This window comes from Ursus arctos, unplaced genomic scaffold, assembly GCF_023065955.2.
Source record: "Ursus arctos isolate Adak ecotype North America unplaced genomic scaffold, UrsArc2.0 scaffold_20, whole genome shotgun sequence".
In the NCBI taxonomy this organism is placed as follows: Eukaryota; Metazoa; Chordata; class Mammalia; order Carnivora; family Ursidae; genus Ursus; species Ursus arctos.
In genome coordinates, this window is record NW_026622875.1 from 17,375,768 (window position 1) to 17,398,308 (window position 22,541).

The following is a 22,541-nucleotide window of genomic DNA, read 5'->3' on the forward strand; positions in this document are numbered from 1 at the left end:
TCCATTGATTAGGGAAATAATCAACTATCCTAAGAGTCTCGAGAAGATTGAAATGATGCTAATAATGTAACCTGTTAACTCATATATCCCCATTTGGTTTGCCTGTGGTCTGATCTTTGAGCTGTAGCTAGTGATCTTTAAAAATGCTTATCTGTTCATATTACAGACAGTATTCAATGTGTACATAGTGGCTTTTTGTTGCTTTTAGGATAAAGGCCAAATGCTTAATTTGGTTCACTAGACCTGAGGGGTTCCCCTGCATTCTCTTTAACTGTCTCTTAAACCTGACTCTCTGATATTCAAGTCCACAGGCCTTTCCACAGATGAGTAGAAACCCTGCGTGTGTTACTATCCCAGAGCTTCTCTATGAAACCTTTTCCCCTGTGCCCCTGGTCTCCTCAACTCCTTTGTCTCCTTTAGATCTCAGCTGAAAGGTGCTCTTCAGGGAAGCTGTCCCAACTCCTTCCTTTTCTCTCTCCCCATTCCAACACTTTCTTTTGGCATATATAGTCATAAAAATCTGGTCTCTTTTTTCGAAGAGTTTATCTTCGACTCTCGTTAGTCAACTGATCATACTCGTGTTGTGGACCCCTAGACTAAAGGATAAATATAAAGTGACATTTCCCATTAGGCAGTGAAGTCAGGGAGTGCATCTGCATTTCTCATTTTAAATCCCAGTGCTCAGCACTCCTAAAAATTGTGTAAGATATAGATCAGATTATGGAACTCACTTGTCTGCTTAAAATCCTCAAATCACACTTAGAATGAAGTCTAAACTCCCTATGATTGGGCTCCCTAGTTGCACGGCTCCTATTTCTTCACTGACAACAGTTTCTACTCTTCCTCTCCGTGATGATGTTTCTGTCTTTCTCAGACATGCCAAATTCATTCCTAAAGTCGAAGGTTTTTGCATTTGATTTTCCTTCCTCTTGAACATTTCTCTTCAGATCTTAACACAAAGTTTTTTCTTTCTCATATTCTAGATCTCAACAGAGTTTTTTTTTCTATCTAAAGTAACTAGTTGATACCTTTCCCTCTCCACCATGCATTTTCTCTATGAATTCAATCTGAAATCTTTTTTAAAGGATTTATTTTCTCTTCCCCAAAAGTTGCCTATAAGCTCCTGAGGACAGGTTGCCTTGTTGATAGCTGTGTCCTCCAGTTCTAGAACAGAGCCAGTCACATTGTAGAACATTGGTAAATATTTATGTATTGTAAGAAGGAATGAATTATAAAAACTATATTTAAAAGATATTAGTATGAGATTTAGTCTCTCTTCTAAATCTTTTAAAAATGGTGTATTTATTTTGCATCAGTGATTTTTTTAAAGTATTTATAAATTATATAAACTAAGTATAAGTTTTACATGGCCTTTCCTGTTAAAATATTATGAAACACATTCCTTTGAAATTATATTCCATTCCTGTGGGATTGCTACTCTGTGGACTATTCCTGTAAGCTTATGAAACTTCATTGTAATCACAGACTCACATGGAATTCAGAATATACTCTTATTAAATTTCTTCCTCTCCTGTGCTTGTTAAATACTTAAGACAAGTTTGCCTGTTGTAACTTTTTACTTTCCTTGGTTCTCAAATTGTATTTTTCAGAGTGCTGAGAGCACTAAATTATGAAATTTAAATTTGTAACCTAACTATCATAAAGGATTTTTTTTTTTCATGTAGGGAGTCTTAGGATTAAGAATGTGCCATGGGTTAAAAGTTCAGGCCAACTGTTAACCCAGATAAGCATCTGGACAATACCAGAATTAACGACATGCTTTTACCTCTATACCAGAGTTTCTCAACAGCAACACTATAATATTTTGGGATGGATAATTCTTTTTTTTTGGGGGGGGGTTACTGTTGGGGCATTTCAGGAAATATTTAGCAGCATCACTGGCCTCTATCTACCAGATGCCAGTATCACCCTCCACTCCTACTGAAACAACCAAAAATGTCTCCAAACATGCCAGATATTCCTTGAGGGGGCAAAACCACCCCTAGTTCTATATATAAAGGAGGTCCTATTTCCTACAATTCCAGAATTATCGTATTTTTATAGAGTGCTTTGGTTTTAGAAATGCTGACTCAAAGCCTTATTTTGGGCCTTTGACACAATGCCATCTCTCTTTTCTATTAAGGCATTCCAGAATCTTTATGTAGGTGACTCTAGATCATTGTTGGTTTTCTGTTACTTTCTTAGGTTTCAAGAGTATTTTCAACTGAGTTTTGAACATTGGATAAGACTTGGGCCAACTCTGTTCACAGTCCCAATCCCTATATGAGTGGATATGAAACCACAAATATTTCATTGAAAAATTGCTGAAAGATAAAAACATAAACTTTAAGCTTCCTAGAAACAGGATTTCTGAGCTGAAGTTTCAGTTTATATAGTTTTAGGAGTAATCCCCAAAGAATTCATGTTTCAAATTTCCTGTGCAGTTACAAATTATTTCACCTGTTTGTATTTCAGGACCTCCAGGACATACTGGCTACCCTGGCCCCCAGGCTGGCTACCCTGGCCCCCAGGCGGGCTATCCTGGCCCTCAGGGTGGCTATCCAATTCCACCAGCTGGTTATTCAGGTGCTGGCCCAGTAGGCTTTCCTGTCCAACACCAGCCAGTGTATAATCAGCCAGGTGGGCCTGCAGGGGTGCCATGGATGCCCGCACCACCACCTCCATTAGACTGTCCACCTGGATTGGAATATTTAAGTCAGGTAATTTCAAATAAATGACACACTCATAAAAAAGAAAACTGTGCTTATAGTTTACTTAATGAAATTTAAAAATGACTAATTCACAAACATTTGAAATGGTAAAACAACATTTTACGCTAACAAATTACTATACTTCTTCTAGGTCAAGTTTACTTTTAAAGCAAAATACAAAGGTCTTAGGAAATTGTGTTTTCTATGATTTTTAATATAATCTGCAGTAATGGCCAGTAGCAAACCTTTATTAAGCACTATTTTCCAGACTTTGTTCCTAAGTATAACACATGTATTATCTTATTCAATCCTTGTAGAAGCTCTATGTTATATAGGTGTTATAATTATAATCATTTTACAGAGGAGGAAACTGAGATCCAGAGAGGTTATATAATTGACTTGGAGCCAAAACACTAAAGAAGTAGGAATGGCTTCTTACTTCTAGAACCTTGGTTCTGGATCTCACTGTCTTTAATCCCGACACCAAATAACTTCCTGGAAGGTGAAAAGAAACATTAAACTAATTTTGGTGTTGAGTGTCAGTATAGTGGTACCAAAAACAAAGGGTTAACATTTTGTGTATAACATGATTCACTTTTTATTATAATTAACAAAACTGTATTTTATGATGCTTTTTGTTCTTTGGGAGAACCAATTATTAACACCACCAGTAAGAAAAAAAAATCCTGGATTTTAGTGTACTGCATGATACCATATCCTAGCAGTGTGAGGGTTAGTATTTGCCCAGTGTTGGAAATCTGGTGGGTAGAGTAGGAATATAAAATTCTGTGTGTCTGATCAATAAACAAATAAATATATTCCTGTGGTAACCAACCAGTTTTCAGTAAATGAATTGGCTCTTTTGTACTCTGTACTCATTTAATTTCCCACAACGCACTTGGGCAGCATGTATTGTAAGAACTTTTATAGTTCATACATTCTCTGACAGATACCTTAAACAGATTCTTTTTAAAATCAAGGCCTTACAGAATATAGGGGGAAGTTATTACCTGTTCCAAAAGATGATATCAAGCACCCTTCGAATTTTTTTTTAGATTTAGAAAGAAGCTCTTTAAATGGATGAAGAGTCTTAATATTTCTTTTTTTTTTTTAAAGATTTTATTTATTTATTCATTCGACAGAGATAGAGACAGCCAGCGAGAGAGGGAACACAAGCAGGGGGAGTGGGAGAGGAAGAAGCAGGCTCACAGCGGAAGAGCCTGATGTAGGGCTCGATCCCACAACGCCAGGATCACGCCCTGAGCCGAAGGCAGATGCTCAACCGCTGTGCCACCCAGGCGCCCCAGAGTCTTAATATTTCTTAAGTCTTTGCAAGAAGGAACTTTAAAAAAAATTTTTTTAGAGGGATTCCACTGTAAGTCAATTTTATTTGACCTGAATTTGCCCACATTAATAGTGAACACTTTCAATAGATTGTTTTTTTGATTAAAGATACATCAACCTTAATTTTATACTTTTTTAGGCATTAAAGTTTAGAAGTAAGATATGCTATTATTAAATATTGATAAAGATTAATAATTGATTTTATACATTCCTTATAATATAAAAACACTGATATTAATTTGGTTGGTATAAAAAGCATGGAAATATAGTGCAATTTTTTTTTTTTTACTGTAATAGATCGATCAGATACTGGTTCATCAGCAAATTGAGCTTCTGGAAGGTATGTATTCATCGTATTGATCATATTTCTAGAAAGAGAAGATGTTTATACAGATAAAGGCATATAAGCAACCACAAATGTAGCACTTTCACTGATGTGGAACAGTTAAATCTGATTATTTACAAATGTCTCTCTTCATGATAATGAAATGATGGTAATCATCAGTAGCTCATTTCTGGAAATTAGGAGTCAGCTGGTAAAATACTATTACTCTGAGCATTTGTCCTCATGGTATATACCCCAACTTAGAAGGAAACCATTCAAAACTTACTTTTTCTCCCACTTCTCTCTAGAAATCACTTCAGCTGTTTTCTCCCCACCCTATGATGATCTTGATATTGACACAGAACCAAATGCACTAGTTCAGTGACCTTAGTACATTTCTAAAGCAAGTAAACTTCTTCAATTTGGATGGGTATGTTTTGGAAAATAGTATTCTTGCCCACATTTTTTATTAGGAGCTCACATGAACCCTGTAAGACCTTTGTTCTGTGGGCTGTAGATTATCACCTTGGGTACAGGGATAATTCAGTGTTGGAGAATGCTGACCAGCAGGCCTGGAAGCCCAGCTTCTTATAACAGGACTCCTGCTCATGTGAATGGCCAATAAGTATTTCCTTGGGTACATCACTCCTGAGATGCAAGGTAACCTTAGGAAGCCACTAGATGATTCAGGATTCTTGCCAGGGGAAGAGAACCTGGATGGATTCATGAACCACAGTGTCTTTCTTCTAGATATAAAGAGTTTAATGAACACTCAACTAGCTTTTAGAATATATGTTAAGGCCTTCTTCACCTCTCTGCCAATTCCCTTTCCACTGGTAGAAATTATAACATGAATTTTAAGAGTAGAGCAATAGATGTGGTTAGAATATATAGTTGTTGCCTATTTTATTTAAATGGCTTATAATGTACATTGTTAGATATTTATAATGTTCTTGTTTTTGTTAGTTTGTGTATACTAAGTTTTCTCTGGAAAGGTGTTCTTTGTTGTTTGATAATTTGTACTTTGAGTTTTTTAATGTTTTAAGAAATTTATTTTTGACATTATAAAGTCAAACCAAACCAAAACAGACATTGTACGTTATACAGCACTCCATTTATAGTTTTTAAATGTATAAGTTTTATATATATTTGTGAGATATGTATGTATTAATCATGAAAGATAAAGTCCAAATTTAGTAGTTATTAATTCTTCAGTTTTCTAAAAGCAATGTCTTTAATTTTCTTGTTTTCTTTTCATCTCAATGAAAGTGTATGTTGTAAGATTATGATAGTATGAAGAGATGAAGATTACTCCATTTATTTTATCATCCGAGTCTACGACAGGCACTTACACACTTCCCAATTCAAAAGCTTATAGACAGTAATGATAACCATAGAGTTCTTTTGTTTTATTCTCATTTTTTTAGTAACTAGAAGGTAACCTACAGATTGTGTAAACCCATTGATCTCATTTTACAGATAAACTAGCTGAAGAATTTTGAGATTAAGCTACTTAATGAAACACTTAGATAATAGAGTCCATGTTATGAATCAGTTTAATTTTTTTCTCACAAAACATGTGACTGTCAGATGTTGAGGTCAGGGGTGGTTCTTTTAAAGAGAGTCCAGACCAAAGGAACTTAAGGGAGGTCATGATGATAGAATTTATGAAGGACATCTCTATCTGACTAAAAGTATCCACACAGACATTAGAGAGTGTTTTTTGTCCCATATATATCTTTTAATCATTCATTATTTTGGTGGCTCTGACATCCCATGACCCACGTTAACAAGGACTATAGACTAGTGGGACCATTAATTGTTCCTTTCTGGCTCTAAGCAAGGAGAGGTTTGCAATGTGTGATTCAGTATGGGAAGCCCATTGGTAAGATATCACATGGGCATCAGCATTTAGCGTACTTCTGTCTCCCCATGAAGAGATTAGCCCCTCTAGAGTACAGAGCTTACTTAGGATGTCAGTGGTCTAGATAGCCTAAGAGTTGCAGCCTTGGTTGCCAAGCACCTCTTCCCATTGTCTAATACCTGTCTGCCACTTCTGAACAACTACTGCTGAGGTAAACAAGGGTGCTCCAGGCCCAGTGTGATGTTCTAATTCACCTTCCATTTTCACCCTCTCCCTTTCTACTGGGCATTAAGAGCAAGCCCTCTCATTACCTTCCCTCACACAGTGCAAAAACATAAGCCATGAATGTGGTATATTAAAAACCAATTTATTCGATAGCATATTTCATAGAGTATAAACATAGCAACCATCCTATATTCCCCTACATAATTGAATATGTGAAAACTATACCAAGCAAGTGGATATTTTCTGCATACACCTCGCACAGCTAAGACCATCTACAGCACTGCACCATCCCTCAGCAGCAGTCTGACTTTCTGACATGAGTCTATGGAATTAGGAAGGTATGAGTTGTTTTCTTTTCCATGTCTCCCATAGGGACTCTTAATTTCTCTATGCCTTAATACCCTCTCCTTCTTCTTTCCCTTTCCCTTTTATCCTCCATCTAGATCATCTCTAAACACCTTTCCTTTTCTTTCTCCCTGTGTTACTTAAAGTATCATCTAAAAATGGCATAACTACATATTATAGTATCTTAGGATAGATTCAATATTCTTTTAGCATAATGGTCATAGTGATTCCCTCTTTTATGTTTGTAGCCTTCACAGGTTTTGAAACTAATAACAAATATGAAATTAAGAACAGCTTTGGACAGAGGATTTACTTTGCAACAGAGGATACGGATTTCTGCACCCGAAATTGCTGTGGGGCTTCTAGGCCTTTTACCATGAGGATTCTTGATAATATGGGCCGAGAAGTTATAACTCTGGAGAGACCACTAAAGTGCGACTGCTGTTGTTGCCCTTGCTGCCTTCAGGAGGTCAGTGAGCAACTACCAGGGTCATTTGTAGAGTAGTTCAGCAATAGTTTTTACCCTTTCATTGAATTTATGTAATCAAATGAGATTTAAAGGAAAATTGGTCCATAACCTATTGGTTTACACTTGAGAGTAAATTGTCCAAGAAGAAAGGCAGTGAAAAACAATAAACAGCCCCATGTGTGTCTTGTGGAGTTGAGATCAGAAATCTCAGAGACCAGGCTTCTTGATCTTCATGTAGAGCTGAGAAGGTAGGGCACCTTGTTCTAGTCCCTTACCTACAATGAACATGAAAAGCCTAGCCAAAGCCAGAGCAGTGATACCATAGAGAATATCCTACATGTGTTCATCTCACAGTTTGGGCCAACCTCACAGAGAGGCCCTCTCTGAAAAATTTCAGTGCTGTTTTTTTTTATATATCCATAAAAATTATGAATGTATTTGAGCTCCCTATAAGAGGTATACACTAGTTGTGAGTACCTTTAGTTCCATAAAGACCTGGTGTCTGTTTAATTTACTTGGCAGCCCACTGCTAGAGAATGTGGATCTCAGGGGAGATGCTGGGGCACAGGGAGTTTATAGAGAAGGTGATTTTTGCCTATATCTCCATTGGCCTGAGACCAGCCCTGCCGGGGCCGCTCAGTCATTCCATAGAGGGAGCTGTGCTAACATGACAGACATAGTTACAAGCACATGAATATTTGAAATCTAATACTGTATTGTATTTTAAAAAGATAACTGAAGTTGTTTGTGCTGAGTTATTTATTTTCCATATCATTTAAGTTAGATATAGTAATATTTATCCAGGAATACCTGAGGAAAAACTTGAGAGTTTGACGGAATATGCTCTACAATGTAAAGCATACGTTAAATGTATTACACTATTGTAAAAAACGGGCTTAAGAAGTCATTTACTAATGAGCACACTGAGGCCCTTTCAAGGTCACCTAGCTAAGTAGCAGAGCCAAGATTCCAGGCTTCATTTTCTTTCCATTTTAGTACCATTGCTGCTCATATTTAGAAATTGCACCACTGATCAAAGCTGTGCTCCTACCTCTAAACCACTGTTTTAAAAAAGTTTAAGAAAATAGTTCCTTAACAATTTAGACGTTTTTCATAAATCTGGAGATTAAAAAATGTACAAAGGCCAATGGAGCAAAGTTTAAGAGTGGAGACAATGCAGTGCAGCCTGCCCCAGTTTGTACCTCATCTTTTCTTCTTTGTAGTTGGGAATCTGATACAAGTTAATTCACTTCTCAGCTCCTCAGTTACTTTCTCTCTAAATAGGGATAATAATACCAACCTTGTAGGGATGTGTTAATTATTAAGTGGTGCTTGAAACAGTGTCTGACACTTTGAAAGTATTCAATAAATGAGTTGTTACTAGACATTATAATTATTATGATGTATATATATATTATTTTGCTTTTGTAGATAGCAGTCTATGCTCCTCCTGGTGTACCTGTAGGTTATGTTATTCAGACCTGGGATCCGTGCCTGCCAAGGTTTACAATTCAAAATGAGAGGAGAGAGGATGTACTAAAAATTATTGCTCCATGTCTTCTATGCAGCTGTTGTTCAGATGTTGATTTTGAGGTAAGAGTTGTGATAGGGTTTACAGGTCTTGCTTTCCTCAAAAATGATAATATAATTTGGGAGGATGTTACAAATAAAATAAATTTGTGTGGCCTGATATTTCAAGAGGAAGACAGTGTGCTTTTATATGTAACTTTGGTCAGAGAGGTGGTTAATGCTCTGATGAAGCATCAGTGTTGATTATACTAAATGGAAAAAAGAGGAGCAGAGCCTATAGTCAAATAAATAAGTATAAGCAAAACATCCAACATTTGAACGTGGTGGTTTCTATATGGACGCTCCGTATATTACCCATTTACAATAAAATGTGAACCTCGTCATCTAAGTCTGATTGCCAAGGCCTGTGAATCCTTCCTTAGTCTGAAATACAGGCTGCCAGTGCTCTAGATTCTCTTCGAAGTTCTGACGTCTTTGAGTTCCTACAAAAAGCTCACTTATGCAAAGAGAGTTTTAAGAAAGATAGTGTAAGATATACTTCCCAGTTATGCCTCTCTTTATCCTTGTGTTAAATTCGATCACTGTAAACCACAATTTATCTGTGTATTTACTACATGGAGGAATTTCATTACAGCAATTTTTCCATAGATGGCCTAGCCTTGTAGCCCAAAGTATTTAGTTGCAAAGGTATAAAAATAGAGAGATTTTATAACTTAATCCTGATCTCATGATTCTCTTTGGAAAATCATAAAATATGTTAAACTAGACCAACATTTCCACAAAAAGGGGCAAAAATTTAAAACCGAGCAGGGCTGCCCCCTTATGATAAGATGTATGAAATCTGACATTGTCCCCTGACTTCCTATAGTTTTCCACTGTCCAGCTCCATTCTTTATATTATCTGCCTGGCTCCTCTAATCATGATTTTCAATTCCTCTGTTAGACTCTGGTTATATAAAAATGAAACCTTCCCCTCAGTGATTTCAGAGTCAAACGAGAGACACAGGCAATTCTAAGAAAACACGTGATAGAATAGAGACTTTTTAAAGACTCTTACAAAGGCATATACATAGTGTAAGGGGGGAAATGAGGGGGTATATACTATGCATGTGTAAACACTTTATAGTTTTTGTATAATAATAGTTCTCTGTGTAGGGTTTATCATTCCTATGAAAGAACCAGAGGACTGAGAGGTAACTGTGTATTCGGGGAATATTAATAGAATTTTTGCTGACATATACTTTATTTGTAGAAAATAAGTGAAAATACTGGTGCAACAAGTGAAACTGGACTGTGAAACTTTTATATTTAATGCTAAGGAATTTAGAAATCTCCCAGCAACCCTTCTCAGTGGATGCCTTAAAGCATCTATTATATGTAATGAATTAACTACTCTCCTGCGCATCCAGAATGGTGCTAACTAGGTAACATCTTTGACAGAATCGAGAAAGTAGTTCCTTGAATCATCTTCTGCAGGCTAGGAATTTGAAAGCAGGAATTATCATTACGAGGAACGTTTGAAACGTTTGAAAGCAGGAATTATCAGTACGAGGAACAACTATGGAACATGGACTCCATCATAGTGTTAATGGCATGGAAACAGAGTAGATAATGGCCTGAACACAGCAGGAGCAGGAGCCATTCTAAAGGAAGAAATAATTCAGAGACATTGCATAAGTATACCAAGTGGAACTGATTCATGGCTTTGAAGTCAGCTGACCATGAAAGAAAATTTGGAGATGATTCTGATTCATATTGTTGTAATATCTGATGTTTAAGAAGCTCAATGAGGGGCACCTGGGTGGCTCAGTTGGTTAAGCATCCAACTCTTGATTTTGGCTCAGGTCATGATCTCAGGGCTGTGAGACTGAGCCCTGCGATGGGCTCCACACTGGGCATGGGCATGGAGCCTCTTAAGGTTCTCTCTCTCTCCCTCTGCCTGTCCTCCCACCCCCACTCTCTCAATCCATCTCTGTTGCTCTAAAAAAAAAAAAAAGAAAGAAAAGAAAAGAAAAGAAAAGAAAAGAAAAGAAAAGAAAAGAAAGAAAAGAAAAGCAGCAGCAGCAGCTGAATGGATAATAGGCCATTAGCCAGGTTAACAATCTTGGAGAAGTTGATTTGTGAGAACCTCATAATTTGTATTTGAGTTATGTTGGATTTTTGGTATGTAGAGAAAAAGTCTGGGATGTTTTCGTCATATAGATCCACCATATAGGTGGAAGTTGTCCCAAGGGTGAGTAGAAGAAAGACAGGCAGGCTTTTTATCCCATGGAGGCAATAAGGGAATTTGTCTCCTTCCAGGACTTTTGGTAGAGGGGGACATCCATGAAACTGCTAATACATTATAGTCCCCTCTATGAGTCTGAAGTCTGAATTCATACCACTGTTATGGATGAGGAACCTCATAACATAGAAATTGATCCTGAATGGTGATACAGATGACAGAATTGAATGCAAAAGCACACTAGAAGGAGATCACCAAAGACTGATCACCAAAACACTCTCTGTTCCTATAGAAAAAGCTGATATTCACATGAATAGATCAAAAATCACATAATGTTCTAAGAATTAATTCACCACCAACAAACTGCTTATAATAGAACAGTCTGCAATCAATCATATAAGAAATATCTAAATAGACATTAAAGAGGCTAAAGAAGAAACATTAAAGGTCATAAGGGGAAAGTGAGACTATTAAAAAAAGGACAGGAGGATCTGAAAACAAACCAAATAGAAATTCCAGAGATAAGGAACGCTCATTGATGAAACCTCATTGGAAGGATTAAGCTGAAACCCCTCATTTGGTTGAGCTGAATATTAGATACAGGTGAAGAGAGGATTAATGAACTGGATGATCTATATGAGGAAAATAAATAGGAGAGTGGGAAAAGATAAATTTGAAGGAGCCAAAAAAATTTAAAGGAATGTGAAAGCTAGAATAAACTACTCTTGCATGTGCCAAAGAGAAGCCACAGAAAAACAGAATTCAGAGAATGTTCAAAGAGACAATATTCAAAGAGATAAATGGGTAAAAATGTTCAAAGAGATAATATTCAAAGAGATAAATGGGTAAAAATCATGCAGACTTGATACCATGGTTTCTCAGATTCAAAAAGTACAAGGAGTTCTGAGTAAGAAGAAGAAATGACACCCAGATACAACTTAAACTGCAAACTTCAAACTAAAAAGTAAATCTAAAATCAGCAAGTGGGAGGGGGGAAGGTTATCTCTAATAAATAATTCCCTGACCATTAGGGATTATGAACGTTTTACTCTAAATATATTGGCGACTTGTGTTTTCTCTCTTTGAATTGTCTATTCGTATCCATTGCCTGTATTTTTATTGGGTTGTTTACTTTTTTCTTGTCAATTTATAAATGTAATTTGTATGTTGAATACATTGACCCTGCATCTGTCCTCTGATCTGCAAATAGTTTCCACAAATCTACCCTTTCTTATACACACACACACACACACACACATATATTTATATACATATATATGTCATATATAGTCACATATATCTATTTTAATATCTTCTCATTATCCTGTCTTGATTATGAAGTTACTCCCAACTTTATTTTTTTTTACTCCTTTTTTAATCTTTTCATATTTAAATCTTTAACTTACCAGGAATTTTATTTGTAGAAGATAGGATCAAACATTTTTTTCCTTCAGATGGCTAGACAGCTGTGTCATCACAATTTATTAAGTAAAGTATTCATTCCTTGCTGAATTGAAAAACTATACATTAAATTCTCATAAATAATGGGATCTATTTCTAGATTCTCCTCTGTTTCATTGATCTAATTATCTGTGCTTACAACAGTGCCTTATGATTCAATTATGGCAACTTAATGTTGTATTCTATATCTAGTCATAGCCAAACAGTCACTTATTATTCTTCTTTATCATATTTTTTTGCTATTATCAGATTTTTCCTTTCCTGTGAATATTAAGGCAATTTTTCAGAAGTTAGAATCCTATTAGTATTATATTAAATCTGTATACCATTTTTAAAAATTAGCATTTTTATGATGCTAAACCTGTCTCATCCCAGAAGCGTGATGTCTTTTTATTCATTCATATCTAATTTTATATTCTTCATAAGATCATATGGGTTTCTTTATATAGAACATCTTTATTTTTTTGGTAAAATTTTCCCAAATAATTTATAGGCATGATCACCAATAAGAAGGAATATAGATGTATTAGGTACTTATTCTTAATATTGAAAAAGGCTATTTATTTGTTTACCCTTTACCCAGTCTTCTGACTGGATTCTAGTATTTAACTTAAGAAACATTTTTTGCTTATTTATACTAGGTTTTTCTAGTTATAAAATTACAGAACAAAATGAAATCATTTTAACTCTTCTTATTTTTATTTACCAATTAGCTCATTTTCTTTTCTAGTCTACTTTAGAAGCAAAACTGAACAGTAATGCCAATTGTGAGAATACCTACCAAGTTGATGACTTCAATTGAAATAGCAGCAAATGTTTCACAATTTAGAAAGACATTGGCTATTATTTTTCATATTATTTTTCTAGTCCTATTTTACCTAGAGCAGCAATTAGCAAAAAAATTTTTTAAAAGATGAAATAGAAAACATTTTAGACTTTATGGGCCATACGGTCATTGTATGCAACTATTCAAGTCTGTCATTGTAGCATGAAGATAGTTACAGACAATATATAAATACTGCATATAACTGTGTCCTAATATGACTTTTTTTTTTTTTTACAAAAAAGGTGGGTAGGCTAAATTTGGCCCACTGATCATTGTTTGTTGACCCCTGATCTAGATTTTTATTAAGAATTGATACCTAACTATCTAAAAGCGGGGTATCACAATGGTCATGAGTATAGACTCAAATAGAGTGCCTGGGTTTGAAATCCTCCCTGTGACTTCTTGTGAGCTTAGACAAATTATTTAACCTCTACTTGCCTCAGTTTTTCCATATGAAAATTGTGTTTAATAATAGTACATATTTCTAAAGCTATCGAGAGGGAAAAATATCACCTAATACTTCTAAAGCATTTATGTTATACAAATGCTTAATTAGCAAATAAATAAAATGCTTTTACAGCACCTGATATACTGATATGTTTTGAATTATATGATGTTCTAGCATTATACAATTTATTATACTATATTCTTTTGATACTTACCTAGGTTCTATGTGCTAATGTTCTATTTGAATTTTTTTTTAAAGATTTTATTTATTTATTCGACAGAGATAGAAACAGCCAGCGAGAGAGGGAACACAAGCAGGGGGAGTGGGAGAGGAAGAAGCAGGCTCATAGCGGAGGAGCCTGATGTGGGGCTCGATCCCATAACGCCGGGATCACGCCCTGAGCCGAAGGCAGACGCTTAACCGCTGTGCCACCCAGGCGCCCCTCTATTTGAATTTTTTGCATTTATATTTATAAGATGAGCCTATAGATTTATTTTTAGAATACCACTATCAATTATCAGTATAAATGTATAGGTATATAATATTAGTTTATTATTTCTAGAAGTTGCAATCATTTTATTGTATAGATTTTCCATTTTTAAATACCTAGAATTTAGCTAAAAATTATCTAATCCTATTTACTTTTCAGTTGTAAATCATTATTCACATTTCTGAGCCTTTTCATAAAAAATTACATATTCTACTTAACATAAAATTTGGTAAATTTTTAAATTTCTTACTATAGGAATAAAAAGGAGAAATGTCAATATTGGTTAAATTTAGTGGTAGGATTATGGTGGTTTATAAATTATCTTTTGTATATTTCATTTAAAAAACTTCAAAAATAAAAAATGACTAAATTTAAAAATAAATATAAGGTTTTATTACTAGCTTCAAACATACTATTAACATATAAAATAGAGGTATGCAGGGGAGCCTGGGTGGTGCAGTCGGTTAAGTGTCTGACTCTTGGTTTCAGCTCAGATCACGATCTCAGGGTCTTGGGATCCAGACCCATGTCAGTCTCTGTGCTCAGTGTGGAGTCTGCTTGAGATTCTTTCTCCCTCTCCTTCTGCCCCTCTTGCTCATGCTCTCTCTCACTCTCTCTCAAATAAGTAAATAAATCTTTAAAAACAAACAAACAAGAAACACAGGCATGCAAGAGGAATTTGTATTGGTCTGTTTAGCCACAATAGTGTTGCATAACAAATAATCCCTAAAACTCAGTGGCTTAAAACTACAGGTATTTATTCTCATGCTATTGGATATGTAGGTCAGTTGTGTCTCGGGGAATATACCCAGGCTCAGCTAGATGGCTCTGGTTTGGGCTGTAAGTTGGCCTCAGTTCTACTCCGGGTATGTTCATTCTGGATTTGTAGCAAATGCAGCTACTTGGATCATGTATTTCTAGTAGCTGATCACTGGAGAGCAAGAGCCAGGCCAAACAACTTAACCATGTTTAAGGCCTCTGCTCATGCCACAACTATTAACATTCCATTGGTAAGCAAATCACATGTCCAACCCTAACTATCAATGTACAGGGACATATACTGGGCCTACAATTGGTGGGGGAGGGTAGTGCATGAATATTTGCTGAACGGTAATCTATGCTATCACAGTCATATTAGAAGTTTATTTCAGATTTTTAAAGAACCCATCCACCTATACCAAACTAAAATGAGTCGACTGTTTTTAGTTTCCCCACATTTTTAAAAAGATTTTATTTATTATTTGACAGAGAGAGAGAGCACAAGCAGGGGGAGTAACAGAGGGAGAGGGACAAGCAGACTCCCCGCTGAGCATGGATCCCGACACAGGACTCAAATCTAGGACTCTGGGATCATGACCTGAGCTGAAGGCAGACACTTAACCAACTGAGCCACCCAGCACCCCAAGTTTCCTCACATTTATCTTGCTGTTCTCAACCTGAGCTAGGACTTCAGTGGGTGTTGCTAGCACTTGTGGTAACTTGTGCACATTTGAAAAGGACACTTCTTTTCCTGGTTTGATGTAACTCTGCATGCACATACCATGGACAGTGTGGGCTACATTCATCCCCCCCTACATACCTACTTGGTGAGGTGCATTTGTCCAGCCACAAAATGTTCAACTTTTTAAGATGGCCCTGGGCTTTCCTCAGGCAGAATTGTAAAATTAGAAAAATTTTACTTTGGAGCTCTTTTTATCATCTATCCTCCTTCTTTTTGTTGTTCACTGTCCATCCACCCCACTGTTCAGTCTTACCCCAACCCTTGACCTGCAGCATCCCATCAAGTTACTTATTGGTTATTTTCCTTTACTCAAAACTGCCAGTCTTCTTTTCCAGGCTCTTTGCATTTCATATTTTCCTACTGATGGTGGTAATGAACACTCCCATCACATTTAAACACTCAGCTTATATAAACTCTCTGGGCTTCTTACAGCATGGAGGATTAATTTAGTACCTTCCTGATGGCTTCTAGAAATTTCACCAAAGAGACATTTTATATTTGTATCTTTTTCTGCTTAAATTTTGTTTTAGAGAAACGGAATTCATTTATTACTTATCTTATTTTTTTTAAAGATTTTATTTATTTATTTGACAGAGAGAGAGAGACAGCCAGCAAGAGAGGGAACACTAGCAGGGGCAGTGGGAGAGGAAGAAGCAGGCTCCCAGCGGAGCAGGGAGCCCAATGCGGGGCTCCGTTCCAGGACCCTGGGATCACGACCTGAGCCAAAGGCAGACGCTTAATGACTGAGCCACCAGGAGCCCCTATTACTTATCTTAATGTAGAATAGAAGATGTTAAATATTTAAGCAAAACTACTTTCATATAAGTTCTCTGCAGCAAAGAAACAGGTTTCTTTTTTCATGCATCTAAAGGTAGGCACAAGAATCTACATCCATTTAATGAGTGATATAATGTTCATATGTAAGTATTGCACATAATTTTGATACAGTGTTTCATTTTATTTCAACTTTTAGTTTGTTACCAGTTTTCTAGAATTCCTTAAGAATGTATTTTTTTTCATTTTAGATTAAATCTCTTGATGAAGAAAATGTGGTTGGCAAGATTTCCAAGCAGTGGACTGGTTTCGTGAGAGAGGCATTTACAGATGCTGATAACTTTGGCATCCAGTTCCCTTTAGACCTTGATGTGAAAATGAAAGCTGTGATGCTTGGTGCATGTTTCCTCATTGTGAGTCTATTCTTGCTAATCTTGGGCTTAGGTGGTTTCTCTAGTATCATTCTGAAAATGGTTTAGTAAATTGTACATTTTTAAATGACCTTATTAAATTTATAGGTTTTATTCCAAGGGGCCCCATTTAATTCTAGCTCCAAAATTTCATTTTCTTCTGGTATTCTGGGTTTGCAGGTGACTAGTTTCTCTGGAGAGTCTATGCAGTTTCATATGGTAACAGAAGGACCTCATGTGTTAAGGAGGGGCCCTGGTCTTTGGGGTTTTTATTTAAAAATTGAAATCAGTGCTGTGAAAAAGAGTTTGAATTTGGGCTTACATGGAATAGACTCAGTAAAACAAGATTTCGTCCTGATTTGTTATTAAATTAAATCATCTAATACAGGAGTGCAAACTGCAATAAGAGTAAACATCCAATCAAGCCATTAAGCCAAACTGCCATTTGAGAGGAATTACGTGCGATAGAGCAGTGATTCTGAACTTATCTTCACATTTAATCAGCTAGGGAACTTTGAAAAACCCCAAGTATCAGGCTGTACCCCAATTTAACTAAATTAGAAGCTCAGAATTAGAAGTTTGTATAGCTCCCAAGGTGGCTCCATATGCAGCCAAAATCAAGGACTTCTGGGACAGAGCAATAGTTTCAACCCTAGCTGTTCAATAGAAACACCTGGATAGCTTTCAAACTCCCTATATCAAGATTGCATCCAGATAGTAAATCAAAATCTCTGGAGGTGGGACTAAGCCTGCAAGCTGTTTAGAGCTGTCAGGTGATTCCAATATACAGGAAAGGTTTGGAGCCACTAGATGACCATCTTAAACACTGACATGGGACGCAATTCCAAAAAAACTAAAAAGCGAGATAATATACAGAAAAAAGATCTAGTCACTTCAACAAATAAGTGTCAGTAAAATAAAAAGATAAAAATAATATAAAAAGAGAGAGAAACTTAAGAGACATCAACTTAATGCAGTTTGTAGACCATATTTAGATACTGATTTGAACAAATGACATTTAGAAGGAATTCAGAGAAATTTGAACATTGACTGGCTATTTGATGATATTAATGGATTATTATTTTTTAAAAATATGCTAATGATATTGGGCTTATATAAAAACAAAAGAATCCAAATTTTTAGGGGCACACACTGAAGTGGTTCAGTATAAAATGTATGATATCACAGATTTGTTTTTAAAAATATGCTAATGATATTGGGCTTATATAAAAACAAAAGAATCCAAATTTTTAGGGGCACACACTGAAGTGGTTCAGTATAAAATGTATGATATCACAGATTTGTTTTTAAATAATGAGGGTGAAGGCAGGGGGATTTAGGGGAAAGAGTAATTAGTGAACCAAGATTGGTCATGTTAATAATTATTAAAGCTTGGTGAGTAGCCATTAGGATTTTATTTTGTTATTCTATCTAATTTGGGATAGGCTCGATATTTTCTGTATAAAGTTTTAAGTATAACCACAGTTTGGTTTAAAAACTGTGTTTTCACTGTTTATTTCACATGAAAAATAAAATTAAACTTAACATTAGGAAACTGACCAGAGGTACACACACACCATAACCAAAAATACGGTGTGTAAAGGGAAGCAAGGACGGGGGTCGGGGGTTGGACAGATGAGAAACAGGATTGGGAGTTGTGTTGGGGTTATTAGGAAATGACTATAGTGTACATTGGGCCTCTTCTAAAGGACTTCTAAAGCTTGGACAACATCTTGTAGACATGAGGAAGATACTGAAAATTATTTAGTTAATTGGTTGGTTTTAAACTAGGTAAAATAAAATAGTTATAAATCCAAATCTCAGAAAGATAAATTCTGGTGACTATGTAAGAAATGGATTGATGAGAGGTAATTACAATAGTGCAATTGCAAGTGAATGATGATAAGGATTAAATTATTTCTTTGTGAACAGATAAAGGAAAATGATAGATGTGAGAGAAAATCCATAGGAGTTGATGGAAGTCATAGGGAAGAGGGTCTGGTTAGACACTGATATAGTGAGACAAATTGGGGACACAATGGACAAGTTTGCAAGAGAAATAATAAAACTGGGCCCCCAAAAATCTAAAATCCTTGCTACCCTCTCAGATGGCTGTCATTCTGAAAAAATCTGAAAGTTGTACATTGAATTCCAGTCTTCAGAAAAGTTGTATTACTAGAGAAGGAGTACAAAAAGATAAGGAAGGAAGATCAAAAAGAGGAATATTCTGAGTGGCATGAGAAAAAGTGAAATTTAGGAAAATTACCAGAGAATAAATTAAATTCATGCAGGTAATCAGTAAGTGAATAGAATTACAGGATTTACTTGCTATTATATTGGAAAGCTATTAACTTTTCCCAGATGTTGATCTCTGCTTGTTTGCTGAAAACTCATTTCTGTATTTTTGTTTTTATCTAGGACTTCATGTTTTTTGAAAAGAAAGGAAACGGAGAATAAAAAGGAACATGGTAGTGGATTAATGAAAGTCTCCTCAGAAAGTTTGAAGTCTGTGTATTGATTGGGACTATAGAAAAGAAAAGCTCACTGTTTTTTTTTCTTTATCGAAATGACTTATAGCACATGTGAATTATAGTGTGATGCCTGAGGCTCCGGTTACATATGACTTTTCAAATTATGAGTTTATTTTTTATATCACTTACTTATTAATGTTTCCACAAAATTCATATGTTGAAGCCCTAATATCAGTGTAACTTAATCACTCTAAGGAAATAATTAAGTTTAAATGAGTGTGAATGATGTGGCCCTGATCTGATAGGACTAGTGTCTTCTCTTCATGCACACAAATCAGGGAAAGGCCTTGTGAGAACATACAAAAGGGGGCATCTAGAAGTCATAAAGGAAGCTCTCATCTGAAACCAGTCATGCTGGCACCTGGATCTTGAACTTGAACCCTGAGTACTGTGAGAAAATAAATTTCTGTGTTTAAGCCTTCTAGTCTGTGATATTTTCTTATGGTACCCTAGACTAACATACCAAATTAAAATCAAGATATTAAAAGAGTTTCATTCTTCTTGGAGGCTCTAGCGTACAATCCTTTTCCTTGCCTTTTCCATCTTCACAGGCCACCTATATTCCTTGACTTATAGCTTCTCTCCATCTCTAAAACCAGCAAGTGCTTCCATTGTAACATTTCTCTGACTCCAATTCTGCTTTCTCTCCCACATTTAAAGGACCCTGGGGATAACTTTGGGCCATCCTGGATAATCAGGGATAATGTCCCTATTCTAAGGTTACTTGATTAGCAACTTTAATTCTATCTGCAACCTAATTCATCCTTGCTATGTAACATAACATGGGCTTTAGAACATGGATATTTTGGGGGGCCATTATGCTTCCTGTTGTGTGTGGATATATATTAAACATGTGTATATATGTATATATTTACATATATGTATATATTCCATATAAATATCCATAAATAACATACAGTTTTACTTTTCATATGCTTTAATAGGATATAAATGGCATCATACTATATATACCTTCTGCAACTGAAATTTTTCATTCACTGTTTTTTCTTTTGTACCTTGCCCATGTTGATATTTGTATCTCTGGTTTGCACATTTTTATGGTTATATATAGTATTCAGTTTTATGAATATAATACCATGTATTTACCTATTCTGTTCTGGATGGGCATTTTGGTTGTCGCTAACTATGATAGTTAATATTATGTTAACTTGGGTAGGCCTAGGTACCCAGATATTTGGTCAAACATTCTACATGATTCTGTGAAGGCATTTATTAGATGAGATTAGCATTTAAACTAGACTTTGACTAAAGCCAGTTACCCTCCATAACATCAGTGGGCCACATCTTATCAGTTGAAGACTTTAATTTAAAATGATTGACCTCCCTCAAAGGAAAGAGAATTCTGCCAAATACTCCTTTCAGACTCAGACTGCAGTATCATCTCTTCCCTGGGTCTCAAATCTGTTGACCTACCCTACAGATTTTGGATTTGCCAGCCTCTAAAATCATGTGAGCCAATTTCCTTAAAATCTCTCCTCCCTCCCACCACATTCCTCTTCCACCATCCTAATACACTAACTTTTCTCTATCATCAATGTTACAGAATATTTCTATGCATGTCTCCTTATATGCACATGGAAGATGTTCTCTGAAGCTATTCCTATTATTGGAATTGGTAGTTCCAAAAGTATGAGCATCTTCATTATCATGAGATATTGTAACATTGCTCTCCAAATCAGTTATACTAATTTATTGTTTCAACAGCAGCATATGAACATTGCTATTGCTTTACATACCCACCACATCTTGATATTGTCAGTTTTTGTCAACTGATATTTTTAGAAGGAATCTCATTGTTTTAATTTGCATTTCTGAGATTTCTAGTGAGGTTGAACATATTTTCATTTGTTTGTTGGATGTTCATATTTCCTCTAATACAAATTACCTTTTTACATACTTGGATCTTTTTTTTCCGTTGGTTGGTTTATCTTTTTTCCTATTGATTTGCATGTCTTTTTCAGATTACTAATCTTTTATAAGTTATATGCTTTGCATGTATTTTCTCCCAGATTGTGGATTTTCTTTCATATTATTTGTGATGTCTTTTTTTGTGCAGAAATTTATTTTTTTAAGGATGTTATTTATATATTTGAGAGGAAGAGAGAGAGAGAGGAGGGGATGGGGTGTGGGGGAGGGAGAAGTAGACTCCCTGCTGAGCAGGCAGCCTGCAGCAGGGCTTGATCCCAGGACCTTGAGATCATGAACTGAGCTGAAGGCAGACACTTAACCCACAGAGCCACCCAGGCACCCTATGCAGAAATTTAAATAGCCATATTTATCTATTGTTTTTCATGGTTTGCATTTTTGGGGTGTTTGTTTTTGTTTTGCAGGTTTGTATTTCATAGGTCATTAATCCACTTGGAACTGATTTTTTTTTTTTTTTGGCATAGTGTGAGAGATACCTAATTTTATTTTACATAAATAAGCACTCCAATATCAATAAATTGTTATCTTTTCTCTGGTTTCTGATACTTACCTTTACCAGAATCAACTTTCATAGATGTTTTTTTTATTTGTTTCTTGGTGTCCTGATCCATATATGTGTAAAAAAAGTTCCATATTTTTATATCAATAATTCTCTTCAAATTTCCTTGGCAATGTATTTTCTCTTGAATATTATTTTGATTTGGCCCTTTTAAATATCTACCTTTTAACCATAGACCATAGATCAGGCAATGGGGAAGAGCATGCCATAGCAGGATATTTAATGTCTTGTTAAAATGAATTAGTCTCTAGTAGTTTACCAGGTATCTATTATTTATCTTAGTTTTTTTTCTTGGCTTTCTTTGGAAGCAAGCAAGTTAAATCATGGTAAGAAAGAGATATGATAGTCAAAATAAACTTTAGAAGTTTGTCAAATTTTGTCTTTTAAAATGGTACCTACTCCAACATTATCGATTTTATGTAAAATATTTTAGGATACACAATGCATATTTTTAAATCACTGGATATTGCAGCTTTTTATTTGGAAAGAAATGTTGGAAAGCAGAGGTTTTGAGGCTGAAGTATATGTGGTGTGGACCTAATGAATGACGGCTTTTT

At 35.6% G+C, this 22,541-nt stretch overlaps 1 protein-coding gene across 13 annotated transcripts in view; it reads left to right on the top strand.

Moving 5' to 3' along the window:
* Positions 1–19,899, top strand: part of LOC113254033 (phospholipid scramblase 1) — a 28,918-nt gene extending 9,019 nt beyond the window's left edge. For 12 of the 13 annotated variants that reach the window (XM_057315790.1, XM_057315783.1, XM_057315782.1 and 9 more), the window contains 6 exons: positions 2,476–2,720; positions 4,353–4,395; positions 7,063–7,283; positions 8,715–8,876; positions 16,789–16,950; positions 19,366–19,899. In XM_057315790.1, coding sequence (XP_057171773.1) covers positions 2,476–2,720; positions 4,353–4,395; positions 7,063–7,283; positions 8,715–8,876; positions 16,789–16,950; positions 19,366–19,404 — 872 coding nt within the window. In that variant the 3' untranslated portion in view covers positions 19,405–19,899. The remainder of the gene's footprint in view (positions 1–2,475; positions 2,721–4,352; positions 4,396–7,062; positions 7,284–8,714; positions 8,877–16,788; positions 16,951–19,365) is intronic. The other variant, XM_026497232.4, reaches the window with a different exon arrangement.
* The last annotated feature ends 2,642 nt before the right edge of the window (positions 19,900–22,541 follow it).